General features: G+C 39.4%; 1 protein-coding gene across 1 annotated transcript in view; it reads left to right on the plus strand.

The window, feature by feature from the left end:
• Positions 1 to 14979, plus strand: part of BABAM2 (BRISC and BRCA1 A complex member 2) — a gene marked incomplete at its 5' end in the record, with an annotated part of 402516 nt that overhangs the window by 303140 nt on the left and 84397 nt on the right. The window contains 2 exons of the mRNA XM_012803778.1: positions 10497 to 10596; positions 14160 to 14230. Of these exons, the coding sequence (XP_012659232.1) occupies positions 10497 to 10596; positions 14160 to 14230 (171 nt within the window). The remainder of the gene's footprint in view (positions 1 to 10496; positions 10597 to 14159; positions 14231 to 14979) is intronic.

The following is a 14979-nucleotide window of genomic DNA, read 5'->3' on the forward strand; positions in this document are numbered from 1 at the left end:
AGTTGTCGGGGTAAAGGAGAAATTTTAAGCAGTAAGACTGGCTGACGTTCAGTTTCAAAGCCCAGATTTTTTTTTTTTTAATCTCCACTCAATGACTAAACAAAAATTTTTAATCTCAGATTTTCTTTTCAGTTCACTGTAGGCATTGCATCTGGATCTACCAACATTCTTCTTCCTCTCTCTCTTTACAGCAGGCAGCCTGGGCATGAAATAGGCTTTTCCCAATGGGGCAGAAGTGGGTCTAGGACCCATGTTTTTCTGTCTACATGGAGATCCTGACCTTGATCCACAGCCCTGCTTTGTTAAGTAGCGTCTCTGTCTTCTTTGCTCCCTTGTCTTGCCTTGTGTTTACTTGAATGTAGCCACACTTCATTTTATAACAGAGAAATTGTCCTGATAGGGGGTAAAACATGTTTTCTGTCTTTTCAAAACCCACTTACCCTTTTTGAGAACTAAAACCAATATCCCGGCTTGGCGCCCATAGCACAGTGGTTATGGCGCCAGCCACATGCCCCAAGACTGGCAGGTTTGAGCCCAGCCTGGGCCAGCTAAACAGCAATGACAACTGCAACAAGAAAATAGCCAGATGTGGCGGGCGCCTATAGTCCCAGCTACTTAGGAAGCTGAGGCAAGAGAATTGCTTAAGCCCAAGAATTGGAGATTGCTGTGAGCCATGATGCCATGGCATGCTACCAAGGGTGACATAGTGAGACTCTGTCTCAAAAAGATAAATAAATAAAGTAAATAAATAAATTTTTTTGAAAAAGATGGAGACTTTAAAACCAATATCCCTGCCTCAGGCCAGTGGTTGGGAGGAGTAGGCAAGTGTCCTTTGTTCTTTGTGCCACAGAAGATGGTTCAAGTAAATTGTCCAGGGCAGAGGTCAGGAGATTGTCTTAGCTGAAGATGGCTTTAATTTTTAAAAAAAGCTTTAAAAGCTCTGTACTCCTGCTCAGAAGCAGGACATCGGTACTTTAAAATGAGAGTCTGACAACCTCCTCATTTGCCAGCAAATTAATAAACTTCTCTTTCCTTCTCCTCAAACCACTTGTCCTTGTTCTTTGATGCAGCCTTGGGGACGAGCTCCAAGCTTTTGATAACAGTTTTGCCCATGTATTACACTCAACCAAAATCACCTTCTTTCTTTCTAGCTGTTTCTATAGATCTATTACCTCCTATACTAAACTGTAAAAGCGTGCTTGTTTTCTCTATCTTCCTGTTGTCCACAATACTTTTCACCTTGTCAGTGACGATGCCGCCGGGATGGGAGTCAGATAAGCATTGACCAGTCCCCTGCCATTCCCCATCCCAGCTGTGTATCATCAGAGTGAGGTGTAGTGCAGCAAGGCTTCAGAATGTGTTGTGAGGACCACCTGCCTCTGCAGCCACTAGGGAACAGGTTAACGTTAACATGCACGTTCCCTGACGCCATCTCAGACCTGCTGAACCTAATAAATTAGCTTCTCTGGGGTATACCTGGGTCTCTGAGTTTTTAACAAGCTCCAAAGAATATTCTTAAGCAAATGCGAAAAGTCCAGGCACAGAGAAAGATTATGGTCCAGTTTCACTGTTTCCAGTTTGGGCAAATTGTTCCTCTTAGGCTTCAGTTTTCTTTTACCTCTCCATAGTAAGTGTATTAACACTTGCTACCTACTTGGTAAGGCTGTTGTAAAAACTCAAGTGAGGAACACTTAAGAAACAAATGGTGAAGTGTTATGTAGCACTTTGCTGGCTAATACCATCTTGTAGTATCTTTTTGATTTTGTGCACAAGTTAAGTTCTAGCCACCTACAGATTAACACTTTGAGGATAGAGACCAGCGATGTATACACGAAGTTACCTAGTCCAAGCCTTTAGTAAATACCAGTTAACAGGAATCAGGTGGCTACTCCTCCAGTGCCCGGGTAAGGCAGAAGGATTTTCTTCTTATTCTCTGCATCTTCCTGTGACCATCATTAAAACCTGTGTATAATAACTGTATGCTCTGACTTCATCAGTATACAGTTCATTCATACAACAAAAACACTTGTACCCCCTAATATTTGGAAATAAAAATTAATTTAAAAAACTTGTGTGCAATGAGAGGGAGTTAGAAAAATGTTTGTGGTTTTAGGGTAGCTATTGTATGCATTGATTTTTTTTTTTCCAGTAAAAATGTCATCAAGGTAGTTGCTAGGAAAAGTAACCTGAACCTGTGATAGCAGAGCAGTAAAGCCTTTCACTGGAGTTTCCAAGTTGTAAATTTATAACAAGTTTGCGTTAAAGTCACTCCTTCCTGACCACTGGTTATTTGAAAATAGTTTCACTTCTTAGAGAAACTGTGAGGGTGTCAATTGCAGGTAATAGCCCTGGGATCAAGATGTAAGGAGAGAAAAAAAAGCCTTTCTCTCTCTTAGCCTATTTGTGTATTGAGTGACTGGGCGTCGTTATAAATAGTTCATGCCAAATCTTACTAGGAAAACATCTGCTAAGTCCATTGTTGTTTGCAGGGCTTACTTAAAATGCTTTCCTACATGTTAACAAAATCCTGATGGTGGACATCTGTTAAGATTACTGCCCCTCAAAGGCTTTTTAGCAATGTTAACAAACCTAAACACATTTCTGAACAAAGACTTGGTTAGGGTCCATGTCATTAGACATTCTGTTTGCAATTACATTAGTCCTGTCTTTTGCATTTCTTTAACTGTAAAGTTTCTTGCTTGCATTCCACCCTCTTTCTGTCAAGTCCTCTGGCTGTCAGATCATCCAAATTTCCAGGAGTTCCTTTTCCTAGAATGACAAAGGCCTAATCACTTTAGTTCAGGTACCTAAATAAGTTTAATAAATGTTCCTGGAAACAGCCTCAAGGGCTTGTTCAGCCCAGGCATGGACTGAAACACCCAAGCCATGTGTGGAACCAGATGTCAAGTCGGCAAATAAGGACATAGAAGTTGCAAAAGCGATAACTAAAGACCCATAGTGGGGTAGATTTAGGTTAGAGAGACCTGGAGTTAGATGCCTCTTTGCCATTCAGCCCCTTGTGTGACATTAAGGAGGCTAGTTAGCATCCCTAAGGTTCCAGCGTGCTCATCTTTAAGAGGGGATAATAATAACACTTCTCTTGTAGGTGGGGTGAAGAGTAGATGTCATACAGGAAAAGCACTTGGTATAGCGCCTGATGCATAGTTAGTGTTAGTAAACGGAGTTATTATTCCCTGCTTTGTTCTGTGGAGAATTCATTTGCCAAGCAAATATCTTTTATTTTTTAAACTTTTTTTTTTTTATTAAATCATAGCTGTGTACATTAATGCAATCATGGGGTACAATATGCTGGTTTTATACACAATCTGAAATGCTTTCATCAGACTGGTCAACATAACCTTCATGGCATTTTCTTAGTTATTGTGTTAAGACATTTATATTCTACACCTAGTAAATTTCACATGTACCCTTGTAAGATGCACTGTAGGTGTTTTTTTATACTGTCCTTAAGCAGAGATCAGCTGATCGAAATTATCCATTATAGTAGTATACCTTCATATTTTTAAATTACTCTATTTAATGATTCCATAATCTTCTAGGTAATTTAAGTTAGCAATTTTAACTTGTTTAGACTGTTCTCCAAGGAGGAATTTTTTCTTAGTGTTTAATCATACTGTCATTGTCACAGAAAATTTCCATTTTTATTTGTCTCTCTAAAAATGATAAAGAAGAAATGGAACTCAGTAAGCTAACAAGGGCCTTACTTGTGCTGTCAAGTGTGTTCAGTGGAAATACTAGATTATTCTCTAATGTATGATGGCCTGGCTGTGTTGATGCCTCAGTAGTAGGCCTCTCATTCAGTGAGAATCCCCAGATGTTCTTCTATCCCTATCTCATCTTTCTGGTCTTGTCTTTTATGTTCTTGTTCTGTTGTACTCATTTAGATTCTTCCATATTGAATTACACCCTGATTTGGTTTAACTGAGGACTGAAAAACTCTGGAGATGACTCAGTTGAATCGAGTCAACTCGACTGAATACAAGGTTGGACAATTAAGTTTGTGAATTCACCCTAGAAAAAATGCCCCATACCTCATTGCTAGATATCACTAAAGTCACCAGATGGCCAAGGGGAGTACTTTGAAGGTAACCATAGTGATATTCAGCAATGAGGTATGTAGCACTTTTTCTAGGGTGAGTTCACTAAGTTAATTGTCAGACCTCAAACAGTGACAGCTTTGATGGCCATTCCAGAAAAAAGAGTTCCAAAACTGCTTTGAAGGAGGGACCAGGTAGGCACTAATATTGGTGCATAGCTTCCCAAGAGGAGTACATTGAAGGTGACGGTACTGATATTCAGCAATGAGGGATGTTGTAGTTTTTCTAGGATGAATTCGTGAACTTAATTGTCTAACCTTGTATGACATGAGATGAGGGATAACAGCAGATCTAGAAAATGTTTTACTAGGAAAAAAAATTTATTTTAGTTAGAAAACAAAATAAGAGGCTCTCCTTAATATATATGTTCTTCTGACTTTTTTGCATCTATAAATGATTGTTTAATCCCATCAGGTCAATTTGTAACATGCAATATCTTTTTTTTTGAGACAGAGTCTCACTTTATTATCCTCGGTAGAGTGCCGTGGCGTCACAACTCACAACAACCTCCAACTCCTGGGCTTAGGCGATTCTTGCCTCAGCCTCCCGAGTAGCTGAGACTACAGGTGCCCGCCACAACACCCAGCTATTTTGTTGTTGCAATTTGGCCAGACAAGGCTGGGTTTGAACCCGCCACCCTCGGATTATGGGGCCAGTGCCCTACTCCCTGAGCCACAAGTTCTGCCCCATGCACTATCTTAAACTTAGAAAAAGTGAGGTGACAATGTGTGAATTTTATAGACAAAAGCTTTGAGAACAATTTCAATCACTTATACCACTGTTTCAATATATGGTTAAGGATTGGACTTTTTAAATTCCTAATGAAAGAATTCCTAGTGAAAAAGGACATAGGCTTTGGGACCACAAAGACCTGGTGCAAGCCCATGTCTGTAAATTACTTACTGGGTCATCTTGGACAAAATACTTAATGGTCAAACACCCCTAGTTTTCTCACCTATGAATTGGGCAATTAGATCTACATGGCAGGGTTGTTGTGAGGTTTAGAGATCATAAAGTACCTAGCAGAGTGTCTGGCAAAAGTGGGTACTCAATAAATAACGGTGACTTGTTTTATTGTAATTGCTCCTGGCGGGTCACCAGGAAACATAATCTGGTACAATAAAGTGCTCCAGATTCTTGAGGTCCCTGACATTCCTCTATCTTGCAGGGACTTATCAGTGGTGCTCTAATCACACATTCATAATGGGAACCACAAGTTCTTAAACCACAAGCAAGTTCTATAGCAGTGGTTCTCAACCTTTAATACGGTTCCTGTGGGTCGTAACCCATAGGTTGAGAACCTCTGTTCTGTAGTATAGCTATAAAGTTAGCAATACTAGTGCTTGTTGAAGTGTATTGAAGGGGGGAGGGGGGCATACTTTTTCTTAGGATTGCTCTTAGCTTAGAGGCTAAAAGCAGCTTGTCTCCATCTTTTGTCCTAGAAGTTCTCCATTTCCATGTTTCAGCCTTTATACTCCCCTGAATCAGAGTGTGGAGGAGGCAGCCAAGACACCTTCCTCTCCCTTAGAACCCTCTCAAGGGCAAAGAGCAGCAGGACACTAAGGCTAACCAAGCGTCTCTGACAGTTCCTTGTCATGACCGTTGGACAGAAAATGCTCAAATTAGAGGCATTCTAGAATGAAATCTCTCTTCAAATGCTTGGTACAAATTTAAGATTAGCTTAACTCTTTTGATGCTTTAAGAGAGATGTGTCTTTTTGAGACTAGTGTTATCCCCACTGCACCGATGAGGAAGTTGGGTAAAACCCAAGAGAAAAAAAATTGATAGAAGCGAGAATTAGGATTGAGAATCACTGGACCTTCTGATTTTCTCCAGTGCTAAATTATGTTTTGCTCATTTCCGTTGACCACTCAGGTAAAACTCCACATGGGGGAAGGGATTTGCTGTTCCATAGTAGGTCAAAATCAAAAACTCATTGTTCCAGGCAGCTCCTATAGGACATTAGCCATGTACACCAAGGCTGGTGTGTTTGAATTCAGCCTGGACCAGCTAAAATCAACAATGACAACTGTAACAAAAAAATAGCCAGGTGTTCTGGCAGGCGCCTATAGTCCCAGCTATTGAGGAGACTGAAGCTTAAGCCCAAGAGTTTGAGGTTGTTATGAGCTGTGATGCCGCTGCACTCTACAGAGGGCGACATAGTGAGACTGTCTCAAAAAAAAACTGATTGTCCCAAGTCAAGCCCAAAGCCCAAGTCAAGCTTTCACTTAAACTAATTCCCTGAATTTTTCTGTCATAATACTTAAAAATAATTTCTTTATGCTGTCACACTGAAGCCAGTGTGCTAGCTTCAATTAAGTCATGTGCTGCTTAACTACAGGGACCCCTTCTAAGAAATGTATAGTTATGTGATTTCGTTGTGCAAATATCACAGTGTACTTACCCAAACCTAGGTATCATAGCCTACTACACACCTAGGCTATGTGGTATAGCCTACTGCTCCCAGGTTACACACCTGTACTGCATGTACCTATATTGAATAACGGAGGCATTTGTAACACAATTGCAAGTATTTGTGTATCTATGCATATATCTAAATACAGAAAGGTACAATAAAAATAGAGTACTGTGATCTTAGGAAACCACCATTGACCAAAACATTATAAGTGACACATGACACTGTATATTAGAGAAACTCTCAGTATTTGCAGAGTTCACAAAGGGCTCTATTAGTTCCATTTGTAGGGAATAGTATTAATACATTCAGTATAAGCAGTTCCTACATTTGACTGTTAGAGCCAACAAGAGAGACCTGGAAATGCTTTTCTAGTTACCTTTTGGTCTATTTATCTCCATTGCTGGAAAGGTCTTTCAAACTCTGGTCTCGTCCTTTTAATTTGTATCTTCAGATTCAATTTCAACTTTAGATCAACTAATTTCATGTTTCATTTTAGTCATGAAGAGATAAGAAGGTACTTTCCATCAGAAAAATCCTTTTCTTTCTTTTTTTTTTTTAATTAAATCATACAGAGGTAGATCGTGTATACATAATGCATTTATGGGGTACAATATGCCTATTTCATATACAGTTTGGAATGCTTACATCATACTGGTTAATATATCCCTCACCTCATTCACTTAATTATTGTGTTACGACATTTATACTCTATATATAGATCCGACATGTACCCTTGCAATATGCACCATAGGTGTGATTCCCAGAAAAATCCTTTTCATCCTTTTTTCTTCCCAAGTTCAGCCTGAGCCCCTGCCACAGTGATTTACTTTTATTCACCTTTTTACCCCTGCTTCCTCACTGCACTGCTCCAGAGATCAGAATCAGCACCAAGGAGTCCCTTTCATCTCCTTCTCACTCAGTCCTCAGCCATTTAGTGGGTTAGCCAGGCCCTGCCTTCTCTCCAGCCAGCCCTGCATTCCTGAGAATATCTAGGAGAGCCCTGGAATTTCTGCACAGGGTGAGTTTCCATTGTACATGCTCAGCCTGATATTTTTTGGTTCATGAATATTAAATAATTAGAGATCACAAGACCTCACCTCCATCCTGCACCCTTTAAAAACATAATAGCTCTTTTATTTCATGGCACTTGACTTTGTTTATTAATCGTGATCAGGGGAGCATTCAGGCTATAGCAAACCTGTTAAATATTTACTGGTGAGGTAGATCTTTAGACATGAGTCAGCAACACTTATCAGTGTATAACTCTGGATGTTAGGTTTTGTACCCTTATGAGCTAAGAAACTACTGTGTTAAATAAAGAGTGAAATAATCTTCCTTTAAAAAATAAACTCTTGGTTAATCCTATCCTTCACAGTACCTGAAGCATTTCACACATGGAGGTTTGCCCCACACAGGCAACTGAGTCATGTAGAATTAACATGCCGAAGTGGTTACTTCATCACATTCAAGATCAAGTGAATCTGATTGTTTGATGGTTGGAGTGGGGGAGCAACTGAGGTGTGAACATAATGAAGAGGAATGCTTGCCTGGTTGCTATGTGGAAAACTGTAAAGGAAGCTGAGCCTCAGGGGTGGCCTGGGTGTCTCCGGGAGCCCTTTGTCAGTCATCACTGGCATCCTCGCCTGGCTAACTTGTAGCCAGACCCACTCTTTCTTCCCATCCCTGTAGCCTTCGTGATTAAAACCCCTCTACTTGGGGAGTCAGCGTATTTCAGCAGAAACAGCCTGGACTCTGGTGACAAGCAGACCTGCGTTCAGATCTTGATTTTGCCTCTTATCTATTTGTATGAGTCTAAGGCAGTTTTTTCTCTCTGGGCCTCAATTTCTACATCTGTAAAATTAGAATGATAATTCCTACCTATTGCATTGTTGGGGAAATTAACCTAGCTACTGTGATAAAGCACCTAGCAACAAGTGTTAGTTTTTGATGATGACAGACACAGTGTAGAAAGACACGGGCCTGGCAGCAGCCTGGATTTTCTCATAGCTCTGCTTCATTTCATCATTACAGGTAATTTTTGTTTAATGGTTGTACTTCCAAATGAGACAATTAAAGCAGAGAGAAAAAGGTTGAAGTTTAGAGGATTATACACAAACTATTCTCCTTCCTTGTATGCAATTTAGTGAATGATTAAGAACTTGTCCTGTATATTTTATATAATTCAAAGCCCACTAAAATCAATTCCGGGGAACTATCTAAATTACTTTCTTTTTTATTTTATCATGCCATGGATTATTCCTCTAAGTAAGTTAGGAGTAACTTGGATCTTGGCATTCTCTGTGTTATACAGATATTTGACCAATAACAACAGGATATAAATATTGGATTTTTTTTTATGTACTATAGAATTTTTCTCTTAATCAGTTTTCCACCTGGTGAAATCATTAGAATTTTGTTATATGTATGCCTTCACAAAAAGCCTTCCTCCAGTTCACAGGGAGTCATAGAAATTTTCCTAGCCTTCTTCAGAGTTTAGACCAAATCTAATCCAATGTCTACTCTTAAGAGTAGCAAAAGGGAAGGATGGTCTTGCTGATTCTGTTGCAGAGTGCAGATGATCCATTATTGCCATGCTTAGTCTGATGCTCCTAAAATGATCTCAGTTGTCAGGATTGTGTGTGTCCACTCCATATTAACTTTCTCACATGACTGGGGATTTTGTTCATTGAGATTTTTAATTCCCATAAGCAAATAAATATAAAATTTATTTTTACCAAAAAAATTCATTTCAGAAATCATAGTTGATACAGAAGGCAGAATGGGGCTGAAATCCTTTTAGAAGGTACATATGTTCCCTGTATCACAAACCCAATGGTGAAGTCAGTGTGCCCTAAACTTCTTAGGAATGATTTTCTAGGCAGTTACTGTGACAACTTTGTATTCCACGTAGAACCTTGTAATTGTGGGGACTTAATGAATAATCACATTAAGGGATTTTAGGGGTTTTAAAAATATCCTATCATATTACAAAGAGGGCTTAAGAGTCATATTGAATCATTCAATAAAAAAAAGAGTCATATTGAAACATATACATTAAAATTAAATTAAAATGAGAAAAACAAAGTAGAGCAAAAGGAAATTGAGACTAGGGGTAGTGCCTATGGCCCAGTGAGTAGGGCACCGGCCCCATATACCAAGGGTGGCGGGTTCAAACCCAGCCCTGGCCAAACTGCAACAAGAAATAGCCGGGCGTTGTGGTGGGTGCCTGTAGTCCCAGCTACTTGGGAGGCTGAGGTTAAGCCCAAGAGCTGGATGTTGCTCTGAGCTGTGATACCACAGTACTCTACTAAGATTAAGACTGAGAAATAAAATGCATGTTGTGAAGTTCTTAACAATTTCTTTTAATAATTGTATGCTGGTTAATTTCAACTGAAAAGGGTATCTGTAAAAGTTCTGAAAACTACTTCTGAATCAACATTGAACTAATGCGTGAATCAATGATAATTGACCATACCTTCTTGTTAAGACTGTACCTTCTTCTTATGTACCTCTTAGAATTCAAGGTAACAGAGCCAGTAAGATATAATGTTGTCTGTTGCAGTGTTGTGTCAATTCCTTTAAGTTCTGTGCAGGTGTTTAATGAATAAGTTACCTTTGCCCAGCAATGCCTTAGGTATAATGAAGAGTATAAAAGTATATGTTTCGATAATACACACAGCCTACTACCGTTGGTAAGACGTTATCCATACCCACAAAATCTGTGAATTTGTACGGTTACATAATAACATCATTAGTTGTTAATAATGTATAAGACTGATTTAACAAAATAAATTAAGATATAGAAATTTAATTATAAAGCAAAGCCCATATTCCCATCATCATTAATCCAGGCAGTTGGTGCCACACTTTGACGAGAGAAGCCAAGTCTGTTTGAAGGTATCACTTCTTAAGTTGCTTGAGCCCTAAGAGAAGTGTCTGTTGTACTCTTATCCTTTCAGTGCACTTGGCGGCTCCTCAGCTCTTCATATCCCAGCTTTTCCAGGAGGAGGATGTCTCATTGATTATGTTCCTCAAGTGTGCCACCTGCTCACCAACAAGGTAAAGCAAGTTCCCAGCTCTGTCTTGGAAGACCCCTTTCTCTGGTACACCACATGCCAGAATCACCATGCACTATCTCCTCAGACTATCTTCTTAGTTCCAGCCTACACCTGACATCTGCCTTTCCTACTTTAGGAATTATACTTCGTCTGTTTCTCTTTCCATTTCTTTGTCCTCCTCCTTCCTTTTCTGAGGATTCTGATCTCCTGTTCAATTCTTATCTTCATATCTTAACTTTATATCTGTGGTTTTAAGTCACCTCTTTCTTGAATTACCTTTTCCACTAAGTTTTTGCTAGATCTTATGCCTTCTTATAGTTTTAAATTTCTTTCTGAGTTATTTGAAAATCCCTCAGTATTTATTTATTTATTATTTTCTAGGGACAGAGTCTCACTCTGTTGCCCTGAATAGAGTGCTGTGTTGTGGTAGCTCTCAGCAACCTTAAACTCATTGGCTCAAGCGATCCTCTTGTCTCACCTTCCCGAGTAGCTGAGACTACAGGTACCCACCGCAACTCCTGACCAGTTCTTCATTTTTATTTTCATCATTTTTATTTTTTATTGTTTCAGGTTAATTAAGGGAGTTTTACATTTTTGAACCCCTTTATTTCCTAGTTATCTAGCATGTGTATGCATGGTTTGCCACTAGTTGATATCAGGGTAATTCATTAAAACTGTCTTTATCTCTTTCTGCTTTTCTATACCTCACTCAAAATAGTCAGCTTTTGATTCTTCCTGTCATGTCTGGGAGCAGTTTGCTAGAGTCTTACTCCTAGAGGCAAGATTTGCAAGTCAGCTGGTCTTAGACCAAGGTACATCAGATGATCACTGGCTCTTAGCTACATTGACAAGTCATTACATTGGCAAGTAGCTGAGTTTACTCTAATGGTTGTCATCAGATGTTTCTAAAAGTGTAAGATTATACTTGTTAGTGTCCAGCTACTTTATGTAGCCAAAAACTAGAGATATTAATGCACGAGCAACACTGACTCTCTTTCCTCTCCCATGTGGACTATGGCTCAGTTTGCTTAATTGCCGAAGTACAATTTTCTTTGGTCCTTTTGACTTACATTGGGCTGGAAAATAGATCTTTTGTTTGTCCCTTTCATTCAAAAGATAACATCTCTATATAGAAAATATTTTAAAAGTGCAGTAGTATTTCAAAGCCTTCATCATTATTTTTCAATTGTCAGAGAAACTAAAATCCGGCAACCCTACAGTCTATGGGCCTGGCACAGATTCCAGAGCACTTAGCTCTTATGGGATGGTCATTTCACTTCAAATCAAATCCCTCCAGCCTCCGCCCTCCTACAGACCTGATCAGAGGACAGAATTCTTATTTACATTCTGGGGCTTTGCAATGCCTTCAAATCTGTGTCCCAGAATTATAGAAAAAAATGCAAATTTGGTCCAGAACTGAGAAGAAAAGCCTTTTTAAAGCTCACCAATTGAGATTAATTTCCGTCACACATTTCCCTCAAAAAAATTATAATACCGTTTTCTCAGAAATATAAGAATCAGTCAATTTTTCTTATCTGGTTCCCTTTCATTAATTTTACTTGTCTTTTAAAATTGGTGTTCTTCTGTTTGCTACAAATGAGGACAGTATGGGCTGCTTTTAGAAACAATCTCTTCAAATGAATTTCCATAATTACATTGGAATCTATCTTTATAGCCAGTTTTGTTGTGGGTTTCTGTTAAAATGGTTTTCTGTTTTTAAAATCAAGTACACAGAACTGTTTTCATCCCCTGTTTAAACAAAGCCACTTAAGCAAACTTATCATCTGTTTTTCTTTTCCCAAAATAACATTTCTGATCCTGCATTAAGCCTGCAAAGTAAGCACTGTTTTTATAAATTGACATAAACCCCTATTATATGAATAGAATTGTTTTACATTTAAAGGGTACAACATGACTATCAGTACCAATTGTGTCAAGGTTATTTCAAGCACTTTATCTTGAGCTTTTGTTAGCCATGGAAACTCAGTATGGCTATAGCCAACATAAATAATTTTGGAGGTTTCTCCTTCCCACTGTTTCTTTTAACCATTATGAGGATGTTATAAGGAATGTGTTTTTGTGTTAGAAGTTGATGGGCAAATGACTAACTTTCAGATGCCTAGCTTCATGAGTTCACCCTTTTTTGTTTTTACAAAAACTGTTATTTTGGTAATGAGGAAATATAAAATGACAAAATAAAGTCTCCCATTGTAACACTCCTTACTTTGAATGTTAAAATCTTAATGAAGAATTAAGGAGTTCAGGATAACCAAATAACTCCATTTGGTGAGAGAAAACTTTTCTTTATGGATAATGTGAGCTGATGTATACAAAAGGAATGACAGAATTCAGAAATCACAGGCCACGCACAGTGGCTCACACCTGTAATCCCAGCACTCTGGGAGGCCAAGGCGGGCAGGCTACCTAAGCTTATGAGTTTGAGACCAGCCTTAGCTAGAACAAACCCCATCTCTAAAATACAATAGCCAGGTGTTGTGTCGGGTGCCTGTTGTCCCAACTACTTGGGGGGCTGACACAAGTGATGGTTTGAACCTAAGAGTCTCAGGTTGCTATGAGCTGTGACACCGTGGCACACTACTGGGGGTGACAAAGTGAGATGGTTTCAAAAAAAAGAGAGAGAGAGAGAATTCAGAAATTACCATTTTGCCAATTCCCTAATCAAAGAATTGATTCAGACCAGGATCTCCAACAAATATTAAACCATTATTTGAAGGGTTGCTAAGAAACGAGGTTTTCACATACTTCAAGAGGTATCCCCACAGAGTACTCACTGTGGCAAAGGAAAATGTCTTTACAATGAAGTGGTCTGCCTGTCATCTCCCTCACCAAGTGATCAAACCTAGTATCCCTATTGCTGATACAAAACTTTTGGCAAGTTTTCTTACCAAAAATGTTTACCTTGAGCCCAATCAGTGAACCTTTAGCTCCAACTTCCAATTTATAAGAAATACAGAGGATAAAGGAAAAAGAAAAGAAACAGACTTGAGGCATTCTACAGAACAACTATCCTAATGTCTTTGAAAAGTCACTGTGACATATGCATGTACGGGCACATACACATACACACTCAAGGAGGTGCTATTATTCTAGATTAAAAGACTTAACAGGCACAAAAAGCAAAACACCTGATCCTTAATTGTATACTGCTTTTTAAAAAACATTTTGGGAACAACTGGGAAATTTTGAAAATGAACAGGGTACTAGAATTCAGAGACTAATTACTAAATTTGTTGGGTATGTTGGTTGTATGATGGTATTGTGGTTGTATAAGATAACGTCATATGTTCTAGAGTTGTGTAGCAAAGCATGTAGGGGTGAACTTCCTATGATGTCTCGAATTTCCTTTAAAATGTTGATGGATAAGTTATTAGGTAGGTAGATGGCTGACTGGAGCGAGCAACAAGGCCACAGTTGGTGAGTATACATGGTAGGAATATGGCTGTTGATTTTATGAATCTTTCTCCTCTGAATCTTTGAAAAAATTTTTTTAAAAACATTTTAAAAGTTTCTACTCTACTCAGCAGCTCTGGGTTCCTGTTCTAGGTGCAGTATGTGATTCAGGGATATCATAAAAGAAGAGAGTATATTGCTGCTTTCCTCAGTCACTTTGGCACGTAAGTTCTGCTCTGTTCAAACTATTTGCCAACTATGCCTTCACTGGCTGGTGACCAGTGTTTGATGATGAAAAGAGCCCTTGGTTCTTATATAGGTAACTTTTCAGTTCCTTTTCTTTTTGGTGTGCTGTTTATATGAAGCCTCTCAGGAAGACATTTTTTTTTAGTATTCTCTGGCAGCCAGTAGACTCGGATATCTGGAGTAGCAGCATGGCTTCCCAGACACAGCAGTAGTAATAGTGGTGATTCCTGCTGGTTGTAGCTCTTTGCAGTTTGCAGAGCACTTTCACTGCCTCACAGTAGCCTACATTACTGACATGATATTGAAGAAGCCTATGGCAAACTCAGTAATCCGGTGGTGGTCACATACCTAGAATGTTAGAGCCAGGGCAGGAGCCCCATTTCTCCAGGAAGCAGGTCTCCTGACAAGACTCTACTGACAACAGGGCCACCCAAATTTGGGAAGGAAGTCTAGTATTAGATGCAAAGCAGTGACTCATGCTTGAAATTCGGAATTGGAAGATGGCTCCACGAGAGGAAAGGGAAGCGTGTGACTGCAGGCACTGAGTGGGCATCTCCTCCTGCTCTGGCCCTGGGCACTTCCCCTTTCCTTCTGGCTGCCAGTGCCTTGCCACACTGCAGCCCGTTCCTTAATGACGTCAGAAGCCTTACTGAGCTTCTACTGAGGCTGAGCTCCAGGGAATGCGTTTGTTTTCCTCATGATCTTAAGGAGGTAGGGTTATGCCGTC

Source organism: Otolemur garnettii, unplaced genomic scaffold (assembly GCF_000181295.1).
Source record: "Otolemur garnettii isolate 467f Iridium unplaced genomic scaffold, OtoGar3 scaffold00022, whole genome shotgun sequence".
Taxonomy (NCBI): Eukaryota; Metazoa; Chordata; class Mammalia; order Primates; family Galagidae; genus Otolemur; species Otolemur garnettii.